The 25,741-nt window shown below is 46.8% G+C and overlaps 2 protein-coding genes across 2 annotated transcripts; both read right to left on the bottom strand.

Annotated features, from left to right (window-relative positions):
- Positions 1 to 1,160: 1,160 nt before the first annotated feature.
- Positions 1,161 to 17,016, bottom strand: LOC133138138 (protein lifeguard 2-like). The gene is made up of 12 exons (XM_061256635.1): positions 16,740 to 17,016; positions 14,037 to 14,112; positions 7,027 to 7,130; positions 6,801 to 6,865; positions 6,238 to 6,291; positions 5,147 to 5,197; positions 5,000 to 5,039; positions 4,654 to 4,691; positions 3,249 to 3,336; positions 2,962 to 3,057; positions 2,240 to 2,293; positions 1,161 to 1,435 (listed from the first exon to the last, which is right to left on the bottom strand). The coding sequence occupies exons 1-12, from the start codon at positions 16,752 to 16,754 to the stop codon at positions 1,289 to 1,291; spliced, it is 828 nt and encodes a 275-aa protein (XP_061112619.1). The 5' UTR covers positions 16,755 to 17,016; the 3' UTR covers positions 1,161 to 1,288.
- A 1,019-nt stretch (positions 17,017 to 18,035) lies between these two features.
- Positions 18,036 to 22,375, bottom strand: mfsd5 (major facilitator superfamily domain containing 5). The gene is made up of 2 exons (XM_061256600.1): positions 22,229 to 22,375; positions 18,036 to 21,387 (listed from the first exon to the last, which is right to left on the bottom strand). The coding sequence occupies exon 2, from the start codon at positions 21,300 to 21,302 to the stop codon at positions 19,878 to 19,880; it is 1,425 nt and encodes a 474-aa protein (XP_061112584.1). The 5' UTR covers positions 21,303 to 21,387; positions 22,229 to 22,375; the 3' UTR covers positions 18,036 to 19,877.
- Between the last annotated feature and the right edge of the window lie 3,366 nt (positions 22,376 to 25,741).

Below are 25,741 nucleotides of genomic sequence, written 5' to 3'. Positions count from 1 at the left end.
CACGTGGCACCTTATAAAATGCTTAGTGAATTTTTATTAAGATAATAATGTGGTTTGTCGTTAGGACAATACATGAATGTGGACAAAAAAATTAATATAGTTCTTATGTTCAAATGTGTGTAAAGTAGCCAAGTAGAACTTTATAAGCCAATTCTAAATTATCTGAAAAAAATCTGCTTACTTGAATTCAATGGTTATTGGAACTCAATTGTAGGCTTATCTTACATTTTTCTTCTTTACCAATTCAAGTTTTGGTTTAAAAAAATATATATTTCAGTTTTAGAGTAAGTATTTAATGGGTCCAGGCAGTTTCATGTGGTAGATATGTATAGATATTTTAGTATTTATACAGATGTTTATGACCGGCCATCTTGACCAGTATCCTGATCTAAAACAAGAAAGTAACCCCCCAAAAGCAAATTGTATTATGTATTCAGAGGCTATACATATTAACAGATTAATTTATAGTGTTTATTCCCCCCAATATCATTTTCCCAAAAATAAGCTGTATTATTTTTGAAGGATTATCAGGTTATATAGACAATGCACATAGAACCAACAACGGCATTGCATTGCCTGGAGCTGCTTTGGAGTTAGGCCAAGGCTACTTGAAGTGTATTTTCTTGCTTTATGCCATGGCATATTACCACGATTGGTCCACGCAAATTTTGAGAAATTGGGGATAAGAATAATGGTCTTATTCCATAAACGTCAAGCAGAAAAGTCAGTTCAGTGGACAATTTAGTGTAATAGGGAACCAAATTCACCTGGGAGGTTTTTTGGCTGTTGTTTTTTGATTGAATCTGGTCTATCACAAAGTGCAGCATGTAGACCAAGGCTGCCCAGCCCTGTTCCAGGAGACCTACCGTCCTGTTGGCTTTCATTACAACCCTAATTTGTCAAAACTGATTCTACTCATTAGCAGCTCAACAAACTCGCTAGCCTTTGAGTGATGCGTGCTTTGTTAGGGTTGAAATGGAGACCTGCAGGATTGTAGATCTCCAGGAACAGTGTTAGGCAGCCCTGCTCTAGCTGTTGAATGAGTTGTGCTTTGTTGGGCTGGAGTGAAAATCTACAGGATGGGTAGCCATGATGTACACTAAGAAGTAAGGTCAGAAGAGTCAGCTTTATGTCAAAATATCTAGACATTTTCAAGCATGTGACTCAAATTGGGACCTTTATTGTAAAATGACATTTTACAGTGGCGCAGACTGGGAGAGGAAGGAGGGAGCAAACAACAAGATCGAGCAGATGACTGGCTCTGCGGTGCTGAAGAGTCTGCAGCTGGTTAATCATGCGAGCCAAAAATCTGCAGGAGGAAGGTGAAAAGGTAGACAATGTCCAGGTAGATGTTGAGCGTGGCAAAGATGTACTCCTCCGGGCTTATAGTGTAACGCTTGTTCCCCATCAAGAGCTGCATGTCAAAGGCCAGGAACTGGTGGGAGCCAAGATGGGAAGGAGAGAGAGAGAAGGAGAGAGAAAGGGAGACAGAGAGAGAGAGCAAGAGAGAGGAAGGGGGACACAGAGATGTACAGAATAACAGATTTCATTACATTATTACATTACAAGGCATTTAGCAGATGCTCTTATCCAGAGCGATGTACAACGAAGTGCAGATCAAACACAAGTACAAGTGTGAAGAGGACCTGAGAGGACAGTACGGTTCCGAGTCCTAGCGTGACCATACAGATACAATCGGAACCCTTGAAGAATATATCAACTTCCAAACTAGCATACCACAGTTGGCAGTTAGAATACCCCGACTACAATAATACAATAGCTAATACAAAACACAACAATATCTATGTAACTATATAAGTGCCATCATAGTCTATGGCACAGGTGTCAAACTCCAGTCCTAGAGGGCTGCAGTGTTTGCTGGTTTACGGGCTATTCCCGGCACCTGTGGTTGATTTAAGTCTTTGATTGGCTAAAGAATCCACACACCTTGTTCTCAAGGCCTTAATTGACAGCTGATTGAAAGGCAACCACGAAAACCTGCAGACACTGCAGCTCCCTGGGAATTCAGTTTGACACCCCTGGTCTATGGCATATATAAGGCTAACCAGATATTGCACTAAAACAGTTTATGTGATGTGACTACAATGAGAATGTTTTTGTCCAGGAGCACATGCATCAAATACAGCAGTAACTTTGTGTCAGGAGTCTGGGTGCTCAGTAACTTTGTATCAGGAGTGTGGGTGCTCAGTAACTTTGTATCAGGAGTCTGGGTGCTCACCATGGTGAAGAGGGTTGCTCCCAACACTGCGTAGATAGCGTGTAACAAGGGAACCTGCGGCACAAAGCACACTTGAAACTCAACAGCAGTGTCTTAGCTCAGGGTGGGATCAGCTGTTTAATTTTGGTGAACCGGCTCCAACATGCTGTCCATCAGGGCTTGTTGCATTGTTGCTTTGTTGCTTGTTGCAATGCAGGCTTGCCTCTCAATGCATTTCATCGATTGGCTCGAAATACTTCCTCATAACACACCCATAACTGAAGACATTTACACAAAGCCTCAGTTTTGCGCAAACTCCAGATAACTTTAGCACCCATATTGCAGAAGACAGAAATCTGCCAATAAGCCGACTGTAATAGTGTGCCTCCCACACTTTCATGTCCTGCTGTAATTTACATCACTGCAACACACTCCTTCCAATCCAGGAGGATGGCTGATATTTCATATGTCCTCCACAATGGCCCCCTCTTTTCATTCCAGAGGAGTCACTATTGGGTGACGGGGAGGGGAATATCCTACAATATTGACGTACACCCTCCCTGAGGGATTCTATTATGTAAAGTATTGCAGGGCTTCCAACCACAGTTGGGACTGGAATGCTTGTAGTTGGATTAGAACATAAGGTACCAGTCTTCAAGTAGATTTCAGTAACATGTCTGTACTCAGTGAGGATCAGTAATATAGCTGTAGTAAATGAAGGTCAGTAATAAAGAACAACTTACATATCCAAAGGGCAGGACGATACAGAGCATAATCCCACAGAAGAACATGGTCATACACAGCACAAAAAGAACGCCTTGGCAGGAAGTGATGTCAATCTAGACACAGACATTACAGAGGGTTATGTCAGCAAATCATTGAACATTTTCGCTCAATTTAAAATGCAACCTAACACTGAGGAATTGGGGGTTCCAGAGAGTTGGGGGGTGCGGAGGGATTGAAAAGAAGGGGATGGGGGATGGGATAGGGACGTTAGGGGGGAGGGTGTTAAATCCAAGATCTTCCTCACCTTGGTCTGGAAGCTGAAGGTGGTCACAGATAGGCAGACCATTGCAGTGATGCCCAAGCAGATCATCACGGACTTGGTGTCATAAAAACTTTGAGAGAGAAACAGACCAGATCAGCCACGTACGACCAGTACGTTACAGATTCAGAACTAAGAGTGCATTCTTAAATATGTTTGGCTGGCAGAAAAGAAAATTCAGAGCTCTAAGAATGTGGAAATACATGAAAATATTTGACTTTGTCAAAGTTTAAGCAGAGTGCGAAGATCTACTTGGTAGCCTAATCTTGGTAACTAACCCAAGGTGTAGCCTAAGTGTGTTTATTTAAGTGTATTTGTGCCAAATTATTAGCTCAATTTATAGCTGGCCATATGGCTTTTCATTGTTACAATACCACATTCAACAAGTGGATCACATGAAATGTAATGTGGTGATGTAATGCGATGTGGACCGCAGAGGTGTCAGGGACTTTGGATGGTCATGCGGGTAGTGTGTATCAGTGTGCAGACACATCTGGCACAGTTAAAGTGTAATTACACTCTTGATCACTTTCTTTTTTTCTTTCTGCCAATTAGATGATTTCAAGATTTGCCAATGGAACAAAAAAAATTTCACTTGTCAAGCAAACATTAACTTAAATGGTAAATGGTAGGCATTTATATAGCCTTTAATCCAAAACGCTGTACAATTCATTCTTCTCATTCACTCATTCATACACACACTCACACACCAACGGCGATTGGCTGCCATGCAAGGCACCAACCAGCTCGCCAGGAGCAATTGGGGGTTTGGTGTCTTGCTCAGGGACACTTGCCACACCCTGGGCGGGATCGAACCGGCAATTCTCCGACTGCCAGACGATGTCTCTTACCTCGTGAGCCAAAGTCACTTAAAACAAAGCAATATTTTGTACTTCAGAGAGAGAGAAAAAAAGATCTTACAAGACTAAAACACTTGTAAGACAGTGTGTACCTGATTGGTTAGAGAATACTATGTGCAAATGAGATGGACACACCTACTCTACCCACCATTTTTTCAGAATTGTGTAGAAGGTGGAGCTGGACTGAAAGAGTGAGTGTAATTACTCTTTAAACTATCCCCGTGTAGTTCCACAAGTTTCTCTCTGAAGAACACACTTTGCAGGGGGAAGAAGCATGCCGCAGTTGCTGTTACAATATGTCTGCAGGGACGGGGAGATCTGGCTTAGGAGAAAGACGCGCGTCAGCATTGGGCAGGTCACTATAACGGTAAACGCAAACACGTTTCAGAGCTGTACCTGGACACAAAGGCAGTCATGAAGGCCATGCTGGCTGTCTGGGAAATGGGGAGACAGAAAGAGTTTGCATGCAAAGCAAACACACACACATGCACACACAGTCAGAAACAGACAGGCTGTAGGAGACTGTGTACCTGGACAACATTCCTGTTATATAGGAGACAGACAGAGTCAGGAGAGTTGGCAGTTAGGGTAAGACAAACAAATTAGAAGTATGCACACATGCACGCACACACACACACACACACACACACACACACAAAATGAAAGCGATTTGGATCTTTAAACGCTTTGTTGTGGAATCCGACACCATGACACAAGTGTAACACCCCAGTCAATTCACTCAGAGCATTGCTGTAGAACCGCCCATCAAATCCATCACATAGCTGATGCGAAGTCCCAGGTACTGCCACAGGTGCGGCTGGTTAACGTCACCAATTTTACACTTCCTGATTATATGCACTGCTCTTCTCCACTCACAAACACAGCCAGTAGGATCAGGTTCCATGGAAATCTTCTCCTGTAATGGCATATAGAGGTGACAGTAGATGAGGGAGCACACGGCCAACGCGGACCCTGGATATGATAAATAATCAAGTGATCAATAATAAAGCATCCATCGCCCACCTTGTTCCCGCGCAGCAAGAGAGCGTCAAGTACGTGATAAAGAACACTGCGCTGTTAGAGAAAACATAAAAACCACAGAAGAAGAATAACAATGTGTCTTCACTACCAAGACACCAGGCAAGGTTAATTAATGTGAAATGTTCAATTTATGCAGAAAATATAGCTTTCATATGCACGTGAAAAGCATGTAAATACTTTTTACAACTCTTAAAGGAGTAACATGGCGGTTGAATGTAACACTAGCTAGTTGTCTTCAGGCAGCAACAAAACAAATGTGCATAATATTTTTATTATTCAGTCATTTAAATGTATTTTAAAACATATTTTTCGAAGACTAAATTGTGTCTTCGTGTGTGAGCTATGATTGACAGACTGTGCTCCCACTTTCCACACATTGTTGTTTGTTACCATAGCTACCTCCATGATACATGCTCATCTTGGGAGACTGAATTTTCACAAGCTAGCTAACTTAGTATGTCAACTATCGATAGCTAAGGTAAGGACGCTGACTTATCCAATGATAATATTTTCTAGCTTGCTAGCCAAGTTTAGATAACACAACTATAATGTCACCTTATGAAAGCAAACTAGCGAGCTAGCTAAATGAATAACCAGAGATAGTCTAATAGTCCTTAAAAGGCACTCTAATATAAGTGAATCTAACATTAGTCAAATATATTAATTGTCTTGCCTGGAGGCCATGGGTCACACTATGGGTCACAAGTTATAGGGGAGGGATAAGGGCAGTGGTTACCCTCATGTGATGCATTCGAGGAGAATATTTTCAACTGGTTTCAAATAGGACGATACATTTGAAATGCTTACTTCTCCAAAACTAAAGAACGGACATATTTAATACTTTCATCGTGTTTCTGTAATGCCCTCTTGTGAAAATTGTATATAAAAACCTTGTGACCAACCATTCCTTCAAACTACTTGTGGGGTGATGTTGAGGCCAGCCAGCTAGTTAACTGTAGAAATGTTGCAGCAAGCATGAGGCCCTCACTTCTATATTGGCGAGGAGACAGAAGTCACGCAAAAAAGCTAAACTCCTGGTACTTCCTCATTTGACAGGACTGGCAATCACTTACTAAGAGGCCCAGTACCAGCCTGGATTGGCCTGAATGTAGATCTTCACTGGGTCACTAGGAGAGGAAGGGAGACATTAGACACCTGAACTGGGAACACACACACACATACACTCACACACACATGCTGACACACAAACACACACACGCTGACACACACACAAACACACACATGCTGACACAAACAAACACACACATGTACAAACACACACACACATGTACACAAACACACACACACATATATACACAAACACACACATATACACACATGCTGACACACACATGGACAGACAAACACACACACATGCACACAAACACACACACATATATACACACACACACTGACACACATATGCTGACACACATATACACACACACACGCTGACACACACACACACATGTACACAAATACACACACATACACATGCATGTACACAAATACATACATACATACACAAATGGGCACACACCAAAGCCAAGGTACAAAACCACACATGCACATGTCCACACAAATGCTCATACATGTACACAAATACACACACACACACATACAAACACACACTCACCAGAATGTAAACAGAGCCACAATGGCCAGAGTGATCAACAACTGGGTCATCAGGATGGCATATACCTGCAACAACACAGAGACCCCGGTGAACACACACACTCATACACATGCATGTATACACACACACACACACACACACACACACACCTGGGTCCTCATTAAACATCTTTCAGGTTGGTACTTTTGCATAGTAGTGCCCTGTCCTGCCAGTGGGGGGGCTGTACCTTCCGTATGAAGATGCGACGAATGTTCTGATCATGCCAGCCCCACTGCGTAAGCATCTCCCCGTCACCATAGTAACCCCCGCTGTAGCACGGGCTGCTTTCGGCTGAGGGAAGAGAGAGGCAGTGGAGTGTTGGACATGAGCAGTGGAGTCTGCCAAATGACAAAAATGTAAATGTGTTGGACATTAGCTTAGTGGGGTATTGGACATTAGCAGTGGGGTGTTGGACATTAGCAGTGGGGTAATGGACATTAGCAGTGGGGTGTGGGACATTAGCAGTGTGGTGTTGGACATTAGCAGTGGGGTATTGGACATTAGCAGTGGGGTGTTGGACATTAGCAGTGGGGTGTGGGATATTAGCAGTGGGGTGTGGGACATTAGCAGTGGAGTGTTGGACATTAGCAGTGAGGTGTGAGACATTAGCAGTGTGGGGCATTAGCAGTGGGGTGTGAGACATTAGCAGCGGGGTGTTGGACATTAGCAGTGGAGTGTTGGACATTAGCAGTGGGGTGTAGGACATTAGCAGTGTGGTGTTGGACATTATCATTGGGGTATTGGACACTACCTGTGGGGTGTGAGACATTAGCAGTGGGGTGTGAGACATTAGCAGTGGGGTATTGGACATTAGCAGTGGGGTGTTGGACATTAGCAGTGTGGTGTTGGACATTATCATTGGGGTATTGGACATTACCTGTGGGGTGTGAGACATTAGCAGTGGGGTATTGGACATTAGCAGTGGGGTGTTGGACATTATCATTGGGGTATTGGACACTACCTGTGGGGTGTGAGACATTAGCAGTGGGGTGTGAGACATTAGCAGTGTGGGGTATTAGCAGTGGGGTGTGAGACATTCGCAGTGGGGTGTTGGACATTAGCAGTGGTGTGTTGGACATTAGCAGTGGGGTGTGGGACATTAGCAGTGTGGTGTTGGACATTAGCAATGGGGTGTTGGACATTAGCAGTGGGGTATTGGACATTAGCAGTGGGGTGTGAGACATTAGCAGTGTGGTGTTGGACATTAGCAGTGGGGTGTGGGACATTAGCAGTGGGGTGTTGGACATTAGCAGTGTGGTGTGGGACATTAGCAGTGGGGTGTGAGACATGAGCAGTGTGGGACATTAGCAGTGGGGTGTGGGACATTAGCAGTGTGGTGTTGGACATTAGCAGTGGGGTGTGGGACATTAGCAGTGGGATGTGGGACATTAGCAGTGGGGTGTGAGACATTAGCAGTGTGGTGTTGGACATTAGCAGTGGGGGGTGGGACATTAGCAGTGGGGTGTTGGACATTAGCAGTGCGGTGTGGGACATTAGCAGTGGGGTATTGGACACTAGCTGTGGGGTGTGAGACATTAACAGTGGGGTGTGAGACATGAGCAGTGTGGGACATTAGCAGTGGGGTGTTGGACATTAGCAGTGCGGTGTGGGACATTAGCAGTGGGGTATTGGACACTAGCTGTGGGGTGTGAGACATTAGCAGTGGGGTGTGAGACATTAGCAGTGGGGTGTGAGACATTAGCAGTGTGGTGTTGGACATTAGCAGTGTGGTATTGGACATTAGCAGTGGGGTGTGGGACATTAGCAGTGTGGTGTTGGACATTAGCAGTGGGGTGTGGGACATTAGCAATGGGGTGTTGGACATTAGCAGTGAGGTGTGAGACATTAGCAGTGGGGCATTAGCAGTGGGGTGTGAGACATTAGCAGTGGGGTGTGGGACGTTAGCATTGGAGTGTTGGACATTAGCAGTGTGGTGTTGGACATTAGCAGAGGGGTGTGGGACATTAGCAGTGGGATGTGGGACATTAGCAGTGGGGTGTGAGACATGAGCAGTGTGGGTCATTAGCAGTGGGGTGTGAGACATTAGCAGTGGGGTGTGGGACGTTAGCAGTGGAGTGTGGGACATTAGCAGTGTGGTGTTGGACATTAACAGAGGGGTGTGGGACATTAGCAGTGGGGTGTGGGACATTAGCAGTGTGGTGTTGGACATTAGCAGTGGGGTGTGGGACATTAGCAGTGGGATGTGGGACATTAGCAGTGGGGTGTGAGACATTAGCAGTGGGGTGTGAAACATTAGCAGTGGGGTGTGAGACATGAGCAGTGTGGGGCATTAGCAGTGAGGTTTGAGACATTAGCAGTGGGGTGTGAAACATTAGCAGTGGGGTGTGAGACATGAGCAGTGTGGGGCATTAGCAGTGGGGTGTGAGACATTAGCAGTGTGGTGTTGGACATTAGCAGTGCGGTGTGGGATATTAGCAGTGGGGTATTGGACACTAGCTGTGGGGTGTGAGACATTAACAGTGGGGTGTGAGACATGAGCAGTGTGGGACATTAGCAGTGGGGTGTTGGACATTAGCAGTGCGGTGTGGGACATTAGCAGTGGGGTATTGGACACTAGCTGTGGGGTGTGAGACATTAGCAGTGGGGTGTGAGACATGAGCAGTGTGGGGCATTAGCAGTGGGGTGTGAGACATTAGCAGTGTGGTGTTGGACATTAGCAGTGTGGTATTGGACATTAGCAGTGGGGTGTGGGACATTAGCAGTGTGGTGTTGGACATTAGCAGTGGGGTGTGGGACATTAGCAATGGGGTGTTGGACATTAGCAGTGCGGTGTGGGACATTAGCAGTGGGGTATTGGACACTAGCTGTGGGGTGTGAGACATTAGCAGTGGCGTGTGAGACATGAGCAGTGTGGGGCATTAGCAGTGGGGTGTGGGACATTAGCAGTGGGGTGTTGGACATTAGCAGTGTGGTGTGGGACATTAGCAGTGAAGTGTGAGACATGAGCAGTGTGGGACATTAGCAGTGGGGTGTGAGACATTAGCAGTGTGGTGTTGGACATTAGCAGTGGGGGGTGGGACATTAGCAATGGGGTGTTGGACATTAGCAGTGGGGTATTGGACATTAGCAGTGGGGTGTGAGACATTAGCAGTGTGGTGTTGGACATTAGCAGTGGGGTGTGGGACATTAGCAGTGGGGTGTTGGACATTAGCAGTGTGGTGTGGGACATTAGCAGTGGGGTGTGAGACATGAGCAGTGTGGGACATTAGCAGTGGGGTGTGGGACATTAGCAGTGTGGTGTTGGACATTAGCAGTGGGGTGTGGGACATTAGCAGTGGGATGTGGGACATTAGCAGTGGGGTGTGAGACATTAGCAGTGTGGTGTTGGACATTAGCAGTGGGGGGTGGGACATTAGCAGTGGGGTGTTGGACATTAGCAGTGCGGTGTGGGACATTAGCAGTGGGGTATTGGACACTAGCTGTGGGGTGTGAGACATTAACAGTGGGGTGTGAGACATGAGCAGTGTGGGACATTAGCAGTGGGGTGTTGGACATTAGCAGTGCGGTGTGGGACATTAGCAGTGGGGTATTAGACACTAGCTGTGGGGTGTGAGACATTAGCAGTGGGGTGTGAGACATGAGCAGTGTGGGGCATTAGCAGTGGGGTGTGAGACATTAGCAGTGTGGTGTTGGACATTAGCAGTGTGGTATTGGACATTAGCAGTGGGGTGTGGGACATTAGCAGTGTGGTGTTGGACATTAGCAGTGGGGTGTGGGACATTAGCAATGGGGTGTTGGACATTAGCAGTGAGGTGTGAGACATTAGCAGTGGGGTGTGGGACGTTAGCATTGGAGTGTTGGACATTAGCAGTGTGGTGTTGGACATTAGCAGAGGGGTGTGGGACATTAGCAGTGGGATGTGGGACATTAGCAGTGGGGTGTGAGACATGAGCAGTGTGGGTCATTAGCAGTGGGGTGTGAGACATTAGCAGTGGGGTGTGGGACGTTAGCAGTGGAGTGTGGGACATTAGCAGTGTGGTGTTGGACATTAACAGAGGGGTGTGGGACATTAGCAGTGGGGTGTGGGACATTAGCAGTGTGGTGTTGGACATTAGCAGTGGGGTGTGGGACATTAGCAGTGGGATGTGGGACATTAGCAGTGGGGTGTGAGACATTAGCAGTGGGGTGTGAAACATTAGCAGTGGGGTGTGAGACATGAGCAGTGTGGGGCATTAGCAGTGAGGTTTGAGACATTAGCAGTGGGGTGTGAAACATTAGCAGTGGGGTGTGAGACATGAGCAGTGTGGGGCATTAGCAGTGGGGTGTGAGACATTAGCAGTGTGGTGTTGGACATTAGCAGTGTGGTATTGGACATTAGCAGTGGGGTGTGGGACATTAGCAGTGTGGTGTTGGACATTAGCAGTGGGGTGTGGGACATTAGCAATGGGGTGTTGGACATTAGCAGTGCGGTGTGGGACATTAGCAGTGGGGTATTGGACACTAGCTGTGGGTTGTGAGACATTAGCAGTGGGGTGTGAGACATGAGCAGTGTGGGTCATTAGCAGTGGGGTGTGAGACATTAGCAGTGTGGTGTTGGACATTAGCAGTGTGGTGTTGGACATTAGCAGTGGGGTGTTGGACATTAGCACTGTGGTGTTGGACATTAGCAGTGAGGTTTGAGACATTAGCAGTGGGGTGTGAAACATTAGCAGTGGGGTGTGAGACATGAGCAGTGTGGGGCATTAGCAGTGGGGTGTGAGACATTAGCAGTGTGGTGTTGGACATTAGCAGAGGGGTGTGGGACATTAGCAGTGGGGTGTGGGACATTAGCAGTGTGGTGTTCGACATTAGCAGTGGGGTGTGGGACATTAGCAGTGGGGTATTGGACACTAGCTGTGGGGTGTGAGACATTAGCAGTGTGGGGCATTAGCAGTGGGGTGTGAGACATTAGCAGTGGGGTGTTGGACATTAGCAGTGAGGTGTGAGACATTAGCAGTGTGGAGCATTAGCAGTGGGGTGTGAGACATTAGCAGTGGGGTGTGGGACATTAGCAGTGGGGTGTTGGACATTAGCAGTGCGGTGTGGGACATTAGCAGTGGGGTATTGGACACTAGCTGTGGGGTGTGAGACATTAGCAGTGGGGTGTGAGACATGAGCAGTGTGGGGCATTAGCAGTGGGGTGTTGGACATTAGCACTGTGGTGTTGGACATTAGCAGTGGAGTGTTGGACATTAGCAGTGAGGTGTGAGACATTAGCAGTGGGGCATTAGCAGTGGGGTATTGGACACTAGCTGTGGGGTGTGAGACATTAGCAGTGGGGTGTGAGACATGAGCAGTGTGGGGCATTAGCAGTGGGGTGTTGGACATTAGCAGTGGGGTGTGAGACATTAGCAGTGGGGTGTTGGACATTAGCAGTGAGGTGTGAGACATTAGTAGTGGGGTGTGGGACATTAGCAGTGGGGTGTTGGACATTAGCAGTGCGGTGTGGGACATTAGCAGTGGGGTATTGGACACTAGCTGTGGGGTGTGAGACATTAGCAGTGGGGTGTGAGACATGAGCAGTGTGGGGCATTAGCAGTGGGGTGTTGGACATTAGCACTGTGGTGTTGGACATTAGCAGTGGAGTGTTGGACATTAGCAGTGAGGTGTGAGACATTAGCAGTGGGGCATTAGCAGTGGGGTGTGAGACATTAGCAGAGGGGTGTGGGACATTAGCAGTGGGGTGTGGGACATTAGCAGTGTGGTGTTGGACATTAGCAGTGGGGTGTGGGACATTAGCAGTGGGATGTGGGACATTAGCAGTGGGGTGTGAGACATGAGCAGTGTGGGGCATTAGCAGTGTGATGTTGGACATTAGCAGTGTGGTGTTGGACATTAGCAGTGGAGTGTTGGACATTAGCAGTGAGGTTTGAGACATTAGCAGTGGGGTGTGAAACATTAGCAGTGGGGTGTGAGACATGAGCAGTGTGGGGCATTAGCAGTGGGGTGTGAGACATTAGCAGTGTGGTGTTGGACATTAGCAGTGTGGTATTGGACATTAGCAGTGGGGTGTGGGACATTAGCAGTGTGGTGTTGGACATTAGCAGTGTGGTGTTGGACATTAGCAGAGGGGTGTGGGACATTAGCAGTGGGGTGTGTGACATTAGCAGTGTGGTGTTGGACATTAGCAGTGGGGTGTGGGACATTAGCAGTGGGATGTGGGACATTAGCAGTGGGGTGTGAGACATGAGCAGTGTGGGGCATTAGCAGTGTGGTGTTGGACATTAGCAGTGGAGTGTTGGACATTAGCAGTGAGGTTTGAGACATTAGCAGTGGGGTGTGAAACATTAGCAGTGGGGTGTGAGACATTAGCAGTGTGGGGTATTAGCAGTGGAGTGTTGGACATTAGCAGAGGGGTGCGGGACATTAGCAGTGGGGTGTGGGACATTAGCAGTGTGGTGTTGGACATTAGCAATGGGGTGTGGGACATTAGCAGTGTGATGTGGGACATTAGCAGTGGGGTATTGGTCACTAGCTGTGGGGTGTGAGACATTAGCAGTGGGGTGTGAGACATTAGCAGTGTGGGGCATTAGCAGTAGGGTGTGAGACATTAGCAGTGGGGTGTGGGACATTAGCAGTGGAGTGTTGGACATTAGCACTGTGGTGTTGGACATTAGCAGTGGAGTGTTGGACATTAGCAGTGAGGTGTGAGACATTAACAGTGTGGGGCATTAGCAGTGGGGTGTGGGACATTAGCAGTGGAGTGTTGGACATTAGCAGTGTGGTGTGAGACATTAGCAGTGGGGTGTGGGACATTAGCAGTGGGGTGTGGGACATTAGCAGTGGAATGTGGGACATTAGCAGTGGGGTATTGGACACTAGCTGTGGGGTGTGAGACATTAGCAGTTTGGTGTTGGACATTAGCAGTGTGGTATTGGACATTAGCAGTGGGGTATTGGACATTAGCAGTGAGGGGTTGGACATTAGCAGTGGGGTGTGGGACATTAGCAGTGTGATGTTGGACATTAGCAGTGTGGTATTGGACATTAGCAGTGGGGTATTGGACATTTGCAGTGGGGGGTTGGACATTAGCAGTGGGGTGTGGGACATTAGCAGTGTGATGTTGGACATTAGCAGTGTGGTGTCAGACATTAGCAGTGGAGTGTTGGACATTAGCAGTGGGGTGTTGGACATTAGCAGTGGAGTGTTGGACATTAGCAGAGGGGTGTGAGGCATTAGTAGTGGGGTTGCTGTTACCCGTGGTCGCCTCCTCATAGCTGGGCGGGGATGCCCCTTCTTGCATCGACTTGGTCGTTTTGTTCATTACGCAGACCTGAAGGCACAGGAAAAAACCAATGAGTCAATCTATTGGCCAGTCGACATGTTGGCAGAATCGTCCAATGAACAGCACCTTATGTTTAACAGTGTTCTCAGCACAAATTCCTTCCTCAGCTGTGTTATAACCTGTCATAGCACTTATCATAACACCACTACATTGGTTCATATTGTGTCGTTATAATGGCCGTTGGGAGGTCAATACTCACCCTCGTACTTTGAAATGGAGTCTGCTGGAGTGCTGAATGTGCTTAACCATGCGTTCTATTCGGTCATAAATCCACACAGTCCGCAGGTAGACCCAGTCATCTTAGAAAGTGAGTCATAGCACAACAGTCTCCTTCTGCCCACAAGGCTAATCTGGCTTTAAGCTACATAACATATCCCCGCCCTTCTCTTTCTCTCTGTATATCCCTCGCTCCTCTCATTCTGTTGTGCGTGTAGAGCTGTAACAGGCCCTGTATGCTATGTGAAGGGGGGGAAGGGCATTTTTAGAGAGAGAAAGTGAGTGAGAGAGGTAGAGAAAGAAGATGTGATCGAAGAAAGGAGAGCAGAGGCAGATACAGAGCAAGGTGAGCAGAGCAAGGGGTGGAAAGAGAGGGAGTGAGAGAATGAGAGATGGGTGGGAGCAAGGGATAAACACATGAAGATGGATATATAAATGAGAGAGAGACCAAAGTAGAAGGAGGTGGAAGAAAGAAAGGACAGGAAGGGAGAGCATGAGGAGAGAAGGAGAGATAACAGGATGGAGGGAGTAAGAAAAGGAGGGAGTGAGGCAAGTAAGGAGAGCTGAGGAAAGGGATGGTGTTATAGAAAGTGAGGAAGAAAGAAAGAAAGGAAGAGGGAATTGGTGGAACGACTCCAGACTCCTGGACACACAGTCTGGTTGTTACAGCTGTAATGTGTACCATATTGATATTCTCTCCCATTACTGAATTCGGTAGTCACACCCAAAAACTGTGTGTACGTTGCCTTTGTGTTCGCAGTTCCATTACGTTGTTCTCTCTACACCTAATTTCATAACCTTTCTCCAGAAAATGAGAGTTGTAATTACAAGCCAGATCCACACTCAGTTGGCTCGAAGTGTTCCGTGTTGTTCACACCTACAGCTGTGAGTGGCCGTGTTCCCGGCTGCCCACGCTTGTCGTCAAAAGGCATGACTCATGTGTTGGAACAAATTTTGCATTAGTCTGTAGAAACATAAAGCACGCTGGTCCCATCTGTAAATTCAGGACATTCGTTTCAGGGGCCCTGTATTGAGTTAGCAATGGAGCCCTGCTGTAACATTCAGCTATGCCAGCTTTACCAGCTTGAAGGCTGGTCTAACTGGGTATGAGCTGGTCAACCAGCTAGTCCTGGTAGCTTGTCTGGCCTTGAACATAGCTTGAGCTGCTGAAACCTTGTCAAGCTGGGAGCTGGTCTGAACTGGTCAACCAGCAAAACCATGTAGAGCTGGGAACTGGTCTGCTCTGATCTTCCAGCTGTTTGAAAACCTTTTTTCACAGGGAGGACTGAGACATCCCAAACCCCAGTGGCACTCTGTCTTCACAGGGGAACCGTCTATGGTACATGTAGAAAAAGTGTGAAACCTCCCACATTAAACCAATTTGCCTGACAGAGAACCCTCGGGCTGGGCAGGGTTTGTCTACGGAGACACAGAGAAGCCTTTTGGAACCCTTTCTTCCGAGAACGTACCGCTTTTTATAAGTGACACATTTCAACCAATCACTGTTTCGCAGTGTAAAGTGATTTGACTGACTGCAGAAACGTGTGACTGGCAGGACCTGGGAGCTCGGTGGACGAGTACCCAAGCTGGCCCAGAGAGGGTGCCTGAAGGGAAGTCATGCCTGAACACAACCTTCCTGTTTGGTCCGCCTTTACATCACACCTCTCCTGGGCGTTTCCCTCTTCTTCTTCTCGTTGGCCACATCCTCCATGTGTGGGCGACAAAGACTATTCAGCAGATTCTTTTGAATCCCAGATATTTTGTAAGTAAACATGGCAGTGTAGAGATAACACAGAAGAGGTAGACTCTTCTCCCTGTAATTATTATTTCAAGAGGGCCAGACACCAAATTGTGACTTTGAAAAGGACTAAGCACTCCTATTTCATGCCATTAGATCTTTAATGACCGCATCAAAGCAGAACGTCAGTTAATCTCATCCAAAAAATAAGTATGTGCCCCTAGCATATGACTAATACAATAATGCTCTCAGCCCCAAGCACCCTCATTTTGAAGCAAATCATCATATACTTTCAGTTTCCTCAACCAACCCAGCTCTGGTCCACAGCCCAGTCAGCAATCACACTCACACTTCTGCTACATTGGCAGTAATATTTAGGATCATTGCAAAGCCCTGGTGTAAAATCCAGCTGTGACCAGCTTGAAATACCAGCTACCAGCTGTTTCAAGACATGGCTTGAGCTGATCAAACCATGTTGAGTATAGAGCTGGTGTAACTGGTCAACCAGCTACCAGCTGTTTGAAAAGCTAGCTGTTTTTTTTTTCAACAGGGAGAAACAAGTGTCTAAATACAACTCCCAGATACAGAGGTGGGGGGAAGGTTGGCACAGGCCTGTGCGAGTGCTCTGTAAATGTGTAAAGATAGAGAGATACCAACCTACCTTCCCTTGTGTCATGCCTGTGCCTGAGGTGTTGCTGAATGTATTTCCTCCGGATTGAAATGTTTTTTCCTTCTCTCCTCTGACCACCCTCCCGTAGCTTTATGCTGATCCAGGCGCTCTCATAGAAGCAGAAAAGGCTGAAGTATCTCAGAGGGAGAGTTGGGGAAACAGCGTCCTACTCTGCTGCTCAGAAATAAAGCCTGTGGCCACAGCTCAGATTATTAAACAGCCGTTTATACAAATTGGCTAATCCTAAACCGGTGCACATATCCCTCTCTCCCCCCCCTCCCTCACTGAAAAGGGACATTCTAGCAACATCCAGGTGAGCCCACAGCACAGACACTTGGACTGTACCATTATAGGGAGGGGGGGGATCTGATGGAGTGTTTAACTGTGATCAGTGATGCAATGCTCTCACAGAGGTCTAAAAGAATAATGCTACAGACAGAAGACACAGGCCTTATGTTGATCGCTATCTCCCCGCAGTGCATACGGTTTTATTTAGTTTCTCCACAATGGATTTTTTTTTTGTGTACACTGAAAATATCTGGCTTCATTTGGGCTGAAATCCAGAAATGGTGCACCTGGAAAATTCCAGATACCGGCACAGCATAGAGAAAGTCAGGGAGCTATTCAGTGCTCAACACCAGCGTTTCTGAAACTATGAGTGTATGATTGTGGGTCCCGGAATGAGTGTGTAGTCCACTAGGCAGGGCTATTATGTGTATTTCAGGAGTATTTTCCTGGTGGGAGTCTTTACATTAGCTTCCTGGTGAGACTCTTTACATTAGCTTCCTGATGAGACTTTTTACATTAGCTTCCTGGTGGGAGTCTTTACATTAGCTTTCTGGTGGGACTCTACATTAGCTTCCTGGTGAGACTCTACATTAGCTTCCTGGTGGGAGTCTTTACATCAGCTTCCTGATGGGACTCTTTACATTAGCTTCCTGGTGAGACTCTACATTAGCTTCCTGGTGGGAGTCATTACATTAGCTTCCTGGTGGGACTCTTTACATTAGCTTCCTGGTGGGGCCTTCAGAGCCGCACATTTCAATCCTAGTTCTTCAGGTAAATTCAAAATAAGGAACTTATTTTAATTTACTAAAGATGTGTTATGCATGAGAGCCTAAATGTTTAAATGGTACATTTAGATAATGAAAAGATAAAATCATAACAAAAATAAAATGACAACATCCTTCCTGTCCTTTATAAGCACCATTCAATTATTTTAAAATGAAACAGATTTAAGGGCAAAAACAAATGAAACCTTATAAAAGAGGCATCTCAAGCTCAAAATGTTATCCTTGATTTTTATTTTCTCTCTCTTAAAAGATATTATAAGAATGTACAAATCACTGAAGGAGACCTCTCTCCTTAAAGTCATGGTTTTATGTAAGGGAAAAAAGAAAAAAACATATATAGGCAAATATTGAACATAGAACACAAGACTGTTGAATTGATCTAGAAAAATGTTAAAATTACCTGGAACTCTGTCATCTTGGTTTATTCTGTTTATTGACCCAAACCCATGTTTTCACAATGACAGTAACAATAATAACATAGTTCTGGGTTTATTAAACAAAGTTGCTCTCATTTCTCCCACTCCCATTTCTCCCACAAATGGATACATCTGTACAGTCTAATCAATCGTCCATACCCACTACACTGACTCCGAGCCACACAGCAACAGGAAGTGACCTAACTGGTGATGGGGGAGTCCGACTGCATGGGGAGCCAGTTTATTCTCATTCAGCCACTCATAGCAGCCAATCAAAAGACATTATTGTTGTGCTGAGCCAATCATTGCTGTGTGTGATAGCCATGCTTGTTTGGTAAATGAAGCCCCAGTCACCCATCACAAAATGCAACCTACTTTCAATTCTGAGGAAAAAAAAGAGTGCATTCCATTACAGCTGGACAGACATACAAGAACAGATCATTTAACCTACAGATATTAAATATTTATTTAAACTGATCATTGAACACACCTGTACAGGTGCCCCAAAGCAGATCACTTGATGTGCCTGCAGAGGTTCTCTTCACCCTTTCAGTGGGTCCCCATATGGCACTGAAGTTTAACTCCCGCAAAATCCCGAGGGTGCCATGTGATACTCTCGACCTTACACCTCTCCAACCAATCAAAACGACCGCAGTACTATTTTTTTAGCCCCCATTAAAGCCCTACAAAATTCTCTCAACTTTCTCAATTCTCTCAACCAAAGCCAAAGCCCCTTGGGATTTGAGTGGAGCCACTCCACATGGGGCTTGGGACTCAGAGGGATGAACAGAGTGTGTCTGCCTTCCGACAAGGACGTTCTTCGCCCACAGCAGGTGCGCTGTCATCTGCACGTCCCACGAGCCCCGCAGGCCCGAGGACAGGCCCACCCACAGGGCCGTGGCGCAGCCGTGGGGAAATGGCTGTAACTGCGCTAGGGCCTTCAGTAGAGCGCAGCGCTGTTTACTTTGGGCGTTTCCTCAGTGCCGACTGCATTCTAGTGAAGCAACCTTTCCAGACTCCATGACGACAGTGTCCGGGTAAAAAAAAAAAAAAAAAAAAAAAAAAAAAAAAACACTGGGGGGGAAGCCTCACTGGCGCCACCCTGTGGTTGCATGTGTGCACTGCTGATCCACCCCCCTCCTTGCTTGGCCCCTCTTAGTGAACAGCAGCATCAGGCTAATAATGACACCGGTTGTCCTTCTCTAATGGAAGGTAGCAAGACAACCCTGCTGAGACCAGGCCAGGTCAATCTCAATGGTGGTAAACATCTAAAAGGCCAAATGCACACAGTCCTGATTCAGACACCAGTGCTGTAATTGAACATGAGAGCATTCCAGTCCTCTGAAAAGGGTCCTCTATCGCGCCGATCCGCCGATGTGTTCTGTGTGTCAGCCAAGGACAATTCAGCAATGCTTTGTGGGTGAATCAGGGACAGATTGTACATCATGGCAGCACCGACAAACCTCACTTCCTGGTCTTCAAAGGGCTTTTCATGAGCCCATGTATAGTCAGTGGGTGACGTAACTGGTACTTGGTCCATATTTTTCTATGGTCTATGGTGTCAGTGCAAAGAGCGTTTATATCCTCCCCAGGAAGCCCAACCGCGTGGTCTGCCGTGCTTTTCCCACGTTCCTCTGTGATTACATGTCTCCTTCCCCCAGCCGGAGGTGGTCGTCATGGCGACCGAGCGCCAGCAGGCCCCCCGCCGCCAGCAGGGCGGAGCCCATCATCACGGCACAGCCCCCGAACATGTGACTGGTCCCGGCCCCGCCCTCGCCCCCCCCGCTGCCCGACACCTCCCCGTGCAGCGCGAGTAGCCCAAGGCAGGCCAATAGGAGCAGGGGGAGGCGGAGCCAGGCAAGAACCGCCCCCCTCCGATCCTCAGGAACGACCCGGCTCTGCAGGAAGGCCACGGCGGGGAAGTACAGGCCGCAGCCCAGCTCCAGGAGCAGGAACGCCAGGAACGACCGGAGCGGGCGCGGGCGGCCGGGCGCCGTGGAGACCGTCAGCACCCCCAGCGCCACGGCGACCAGCAGGACGGCCGCGCACAGCAGGGGGAGGGGCTGCAGCCGGCCGCGGGGGGAGGTGGCCAGGCGGTACAGGGAGGACCCCGCCATGCTAGCCGCCATCAGGCAGGAGAAGACGAGGCCCAGGGGTGGCCCGTGGGGGTCCAGCACCGGCGTCCAGAGGAAGACGAAGATGTAGAGGACGCTCTCGAAGAGCGCCTGGACCACGCCCAGGAGCACAACCCGCCGGTCCGCCAGCAGGCAGCGGAGGCCGTCCAGGGCAGACCGCCAAAGCCGTGCACGTGTAGAGGGCCCGGGCCCGGGGGGAAGGGTGGACGGGGCCCCCAAAAGGGGCCCACCCTGCTCCGCCTCTCCCTCCGCCTCCTCCCGCCCCCACTCCCACAGCACCACCCACCCGCAGCCTGCCAGGAACGGCACGGCCAATAGGAAGGGAGCCACCGGCCCCAGCCCCGCCCACTCCGCCAGCAGGTTAGCCGCCAGCCCCGCCCCCACGGCCAGCCCGTGGTTCCACCCGCCCGCGCGGGCGAAGGTGGCGGGGATCCACTCGCGCGGGAAGTCTCTGGCCCCCAGGTGGCGCTGCAGGTACCAGGCCTCGAAGGCCGTGGAGAGCAGGGAGGTGGAGAGGCCGCCCAGCACGCGGCCCAGGATCAGGGTGAAGTAGTCGCGGGACAGCTTGGTGAAGCAGCAGGCCGAGTACGCCACGCAGAAGAGCAGGCAGGCGCCGCGACGCCCTAGAGCCTGCGGCAGCCAGGCCGCCACCGGGGCGAACAGAGCGCAGGAGCCCAGCCCGCACACGTACAGGATGGCGATCTGGGACTCCAGGAAGTTGTAGTGGCGGTAGAGCTTGTACAGGTAGGGCCCCTGCAGCCAGTCGGCGCACAGCGCCGGGAGGTAGCCGCGCAGGAAGAGCGTCTGGAAGCTGCGGAAGGCCGGGTTCGCCGCGGACAGCTGGGGGGGGGAGGCGCGGCGAGCCGCCAACTCTAACCCCGCGCAGACGAGCCCGAGAGCCGCTAACGCTACGTACACTGTCACCAGCATGGTGTGTGTGTGTATGTGTGTGTTATTTCTCTGTGTGTGCAGTCCTCTTCCTCAGTACCTCATCATCTTCCTCCATGAAGGGCAACTAAGAGCGGGAAAGAAAAACACAGGGATTTTAAATGTTTTTAGAGTTCACCTTGAAACAGAGTCTCTGAGCTCACATCAAGCCTGCAAGTGAAAATTAGAAATGTATTATAAAGGTACTGGCTTAAGAATGGTAGCAAAAAGTGTTTAGAATTCAAGTTCGGCAAAAGCTTCCAGCCAAAGATACTTTACAAAAAGCAAAACACTGTGTTAAACAAAAAATTTAAAAAATGTACTTTTATCCAGCGCTGCTTCTCAAAATCTGAACGCGCATTGTATTTTCTTTGTGTCAGCTTGGATAAGAGCGTCTGCTGAATGAATTGAATGAAATATTACAATTAAACATATCAGTGGTCAGCTGCAGTCGGTACAACAGGTCGAGTTCGAGCATACAAATAGCGAGGAATTTCGTTGGAACGAGTAACCGCCTTCAAATAGACACTGGCACTCTGGATCCGATTACCTAACCCTACGCATACGTGTAACTTACTTTTGAAAGGGCTGGCGAAGGCAGACGTGAAATAAATTCGTGGAGTGTATTCCCAAATGTTTTTATTAGATATTGTGATCGAGTGTGAACTACACACACATCGGAAAACAACAGACAACGAGAAACCTCCATCCACTACAGTTTAGAAGCGTGATATCATTGGACAGCTCTAAAATAATAATAAGGTATCCTAAGGTATCCTTAATGTCATATTGCGGCTCTATAAGCATACAAGCGATGAACACCATTGGTCGAGGTAGGGTAGACACGTTGGATACATGCAACGAGCTAGCAAGTCAGTAAACCAGTTATCCAGAAATATTTTCTTCACGAACTCTTTCGGTCAGCTTACCATTTATTTGGCACTCGCTCGTCACAGATTTCTTCTTGCTGTTTGCAAACTATTGTATTTAACACTCCCATAACTATTCATGATAAAATAAATATGAATTCATGACATCCTGCTAGCATTCTACTGTATCTGTCCATGACCCTTTACTTCCGGGTTCTGTTCCGTTTGAGAACGGACACTGTGACGTGTACATTACCCTCTGATTACTGAACGGTGAATGGTTGGAACAAAGTAGCAAAAACTCTTTATTGAATCTCTCTATTTTAATCTATATTTTTACATTACATTACATTACATTATTGGCATTTGGCAGACGCTCTTATCCAGAGCGACGTACAACAAAGTGCATACCCATAACCGGGGATAAGTTCGCTGAAAGACCCTAGAGGGAAGTACAATTTCAACTGAAGTATTCCTATAAATACACGACAGGGGAAATGCAGAACATGAACCAAGCTAAAAAAAAGAAATCCAAATAATAATGAGATAAATGCATGTATTTAAATGAATTTATGTTAAGGTTATTCCATATTCCTGAATTTAGCCTGAATTTAATTCAACAAAGCGGCACCCAAATTCCGCCAGTATCAGCGGGGGATTCACCCGGAAATCTCGGAGATCTGTCCTACCCCGCGTTCTACCAGCAAATTAAAGGAAACGGATAACGCTGTGACGAGGACAGCACACAATACGGGAAACAGGTTTTACTCCAGTTTTGGGAACACTAACCTAGAATACACCACCTTTTAAAAACTCTAAATAATGCATCCAGGGGTAGCCTGTAGGCTAGTGGCTAAAGTACATGACTGTGACCCGGAAGGTTGGTAGTTCAAGCACCGGTGTAGCCACAATAAGACCCGCACAGCTCTTGACCCTGCATTGTTACAGGGGGACCCTGCTTAGTCTAATCAACTGTAACTCGCTTTGGATTAAAGCGTCAGATAAAAAAAACGAATGCATGTTTGACATAATGTGACTGATTGGTAAAAACAATTTTTCCGAGAAAGTATCTAAAATCAAGTCCCCAAAATACTTCAGTTTCAAACTACCAAAGCTATTATTTCAAGGAAGTATTTGTACCCTGCTCAGACATCCAATGCTAAGATTCCACCACAAATGACAATGAACCAGGTCTTGAAGCAAACCCAAAAACACCTGTTTGTAGCTTCGGAAAATGTATTTAAACATGTGGGAAAAACAGCTATCGTCATTCGTAAGCTTATGGAAATAACACATTGTTCTTGGCATGCTAGTAAAATAAATGTGAAACTACATTTAAATTTGAATTGTAGGATTGCTAACCAGAGTGAAGGAGAATAAAAGCAACACAATCAGAACGAGGGGAAATGTGCAATGAAAATGTATTCCGCCAGGTGGCGCCTAAATGATATTTGCTGGGGAAATGTTTATTCCCACAAGCAATCACCCTGCACTTCGGAGTTATTTCTCCTTCGTATCGGATTTCATCGTATTTTAAAATTGGGGAAAGCACGCATTTGGATTGAAAAAATAGAAATATTGTCTTTCGATCAGACGAGTGTAGCCTACATCTATATTCGTAATAATTAGGAAGTTTAAAAGTGACGACAATACAAATTCAGACAGTATAATGAAAGGCAGAAACTGCCTGATGGAACAGTCTGTAACTATTTCTGCTGATAACTCGCTTTTGCAGTACGGCCACCTGCAATGTGCTAAATATAGCAAGAACGGTTCTATGGCAGAGGAAGGCACAGGTGGAGTTTTTGATATATATCCTACTGTAGGCTAATACCATACAAGCAAGTTTTCCACTTCATTCTCTTTAAAGTGGAAGTTGCCCCTGGTCTGAGGTCAAAACTGCCTCTTCCTAATGGTTGAGTTTAGGATTTGTGGAAGGTGGTAGGGGAAGTTTCTATGTCGATTTTGTCGTTTACTACTGTGATCTAATACAATCTGCCATTCTACTTTCAGGAATGTTCTATTTCCTGGAATTTGGGCTTAATTAATTAATTTTAATTAATTAATTTATTTATGCATGTACCCCCCCCTTTTTTTTTTTTGGTCTTCTTCCCATATCCATAGTGACCCATGTAATCAGCCCACGGCAAGGCTGTTCCACAGACAGGTGGGGGTGAGGGAGGAATTAATAATTCATGTAAATCATAATTTAAAAAACTCAGCGGTGATCAGGAGCTCAGTAAACAAATATGCCACTGGCTCCTCACCGAAAGTACTTGTCATACCTTTATTTTGTTGTAGACTCGTGAAGACAATTCACAAAATATCTATTTTCCTTTTAACATAGCTGGTATTTTAAACAATAAAATAATAAATTGGCTTGAAACTGTAGGGGAAAATTCACAGAACAAAAGATCTCCCCCCTAAAAGCATAACAAATATACAGCACTGATATGGCCCCTATGTAATACAGGGCGAGTTCCACTGTAATAAAAGGATCCCCGGTGTAGCCACAATAATAATATCCACACGCCCTTAACCCTGCATTGCTCCAGGGGAGGTTTGTCTCCTGCTTAGTCTAATCAACTGTATGTTGCTCTGGATAAGAGCATCTGCCAAATGCCATTAATGTAATGTAATGTAATATGTAGGGTGAGTTCCACTGTACTAAAATGGCTCCTATGTTATATGTAGGGCAAGTTCTACTCTCTGGAATTGTTTTACTTTCCAGCACCACTGATTCCCTGCGGGTGTACTACTGTACTAGTCCCTCCTAGTCAGGAGCAGCTCTGCATACAGCTAGCCTTGTAATACCCACACACACACACACACACACACACAGTTTCACAAGGATTTGGAGAATAAACAGGTTTGCATCCCCACAGTCAGTACTGGCAAATCTGTACTCCATCCAGCAGATGGCAGTAGACTTTGATGCAGCTGCCAAGCCAGTAATTTGGAGAGGTACGAAATTATAAACTGAACCAACAGAAGAATTACAAATTTAGCGGTGGTAGTGATTATTTTTCCCATTTTGGGGGTGGTCTGGGTTGAGTTTTTGCAGTCACCTTCTACGTATTTCTTCCATGTCTTGCTGGGTGTGATTAATCCTCCTTGCATCTGTGTCTCTATGTCTCAGCTTTGATGGTGTGGCAGAATACATTAGCAGTAATTGGGTACATTTACGTTTGGTCATTAAACAGACCAGTGTGTCCTTGTTTACCTCCACACCAATTTGTCTTTCCCCCTCGACAGTGCTGATGAGCGCCAGAGCCAGCCCCTAATGGGTGGAGCTAGAGCTTGCTGTCAGTCAGTGACTCATAAACCAATCAAAGCTCTCTGTATTAAAGACATGCTGAAATCACGCTGAAATGAATGATTTCCTCAATTTAGTCGATTCTTCCGAACCATGAAAATGAAAGTATATATTACATTAGATTAATACAATTGTAATGCTTGTGTATTTTCACACCAAAGTTTTTTGAATGGAAAATGGTAAATGGACTGCCTTTATATAGCGCTTTTATCCAAAGCGCTTTGCAAATTGATGCCTCTCATTTTTCCATCTACTTC

The sequence above is a fragment of the Conger conger genome, chromosome 10 (genome assembly GCF_963514075.1).
Source record: "Conger conger chromosome 10, fConCon1.1, whole genome shotgun sequence".
NCBI lineage: Eukaryota > Metazoa > Chordata > Actinopteri > Anguilliformes > Congridae > Conger > Conger conger.
This window is presented reverse-complemented; position numbering and strand designations above follow the sequence as displayed.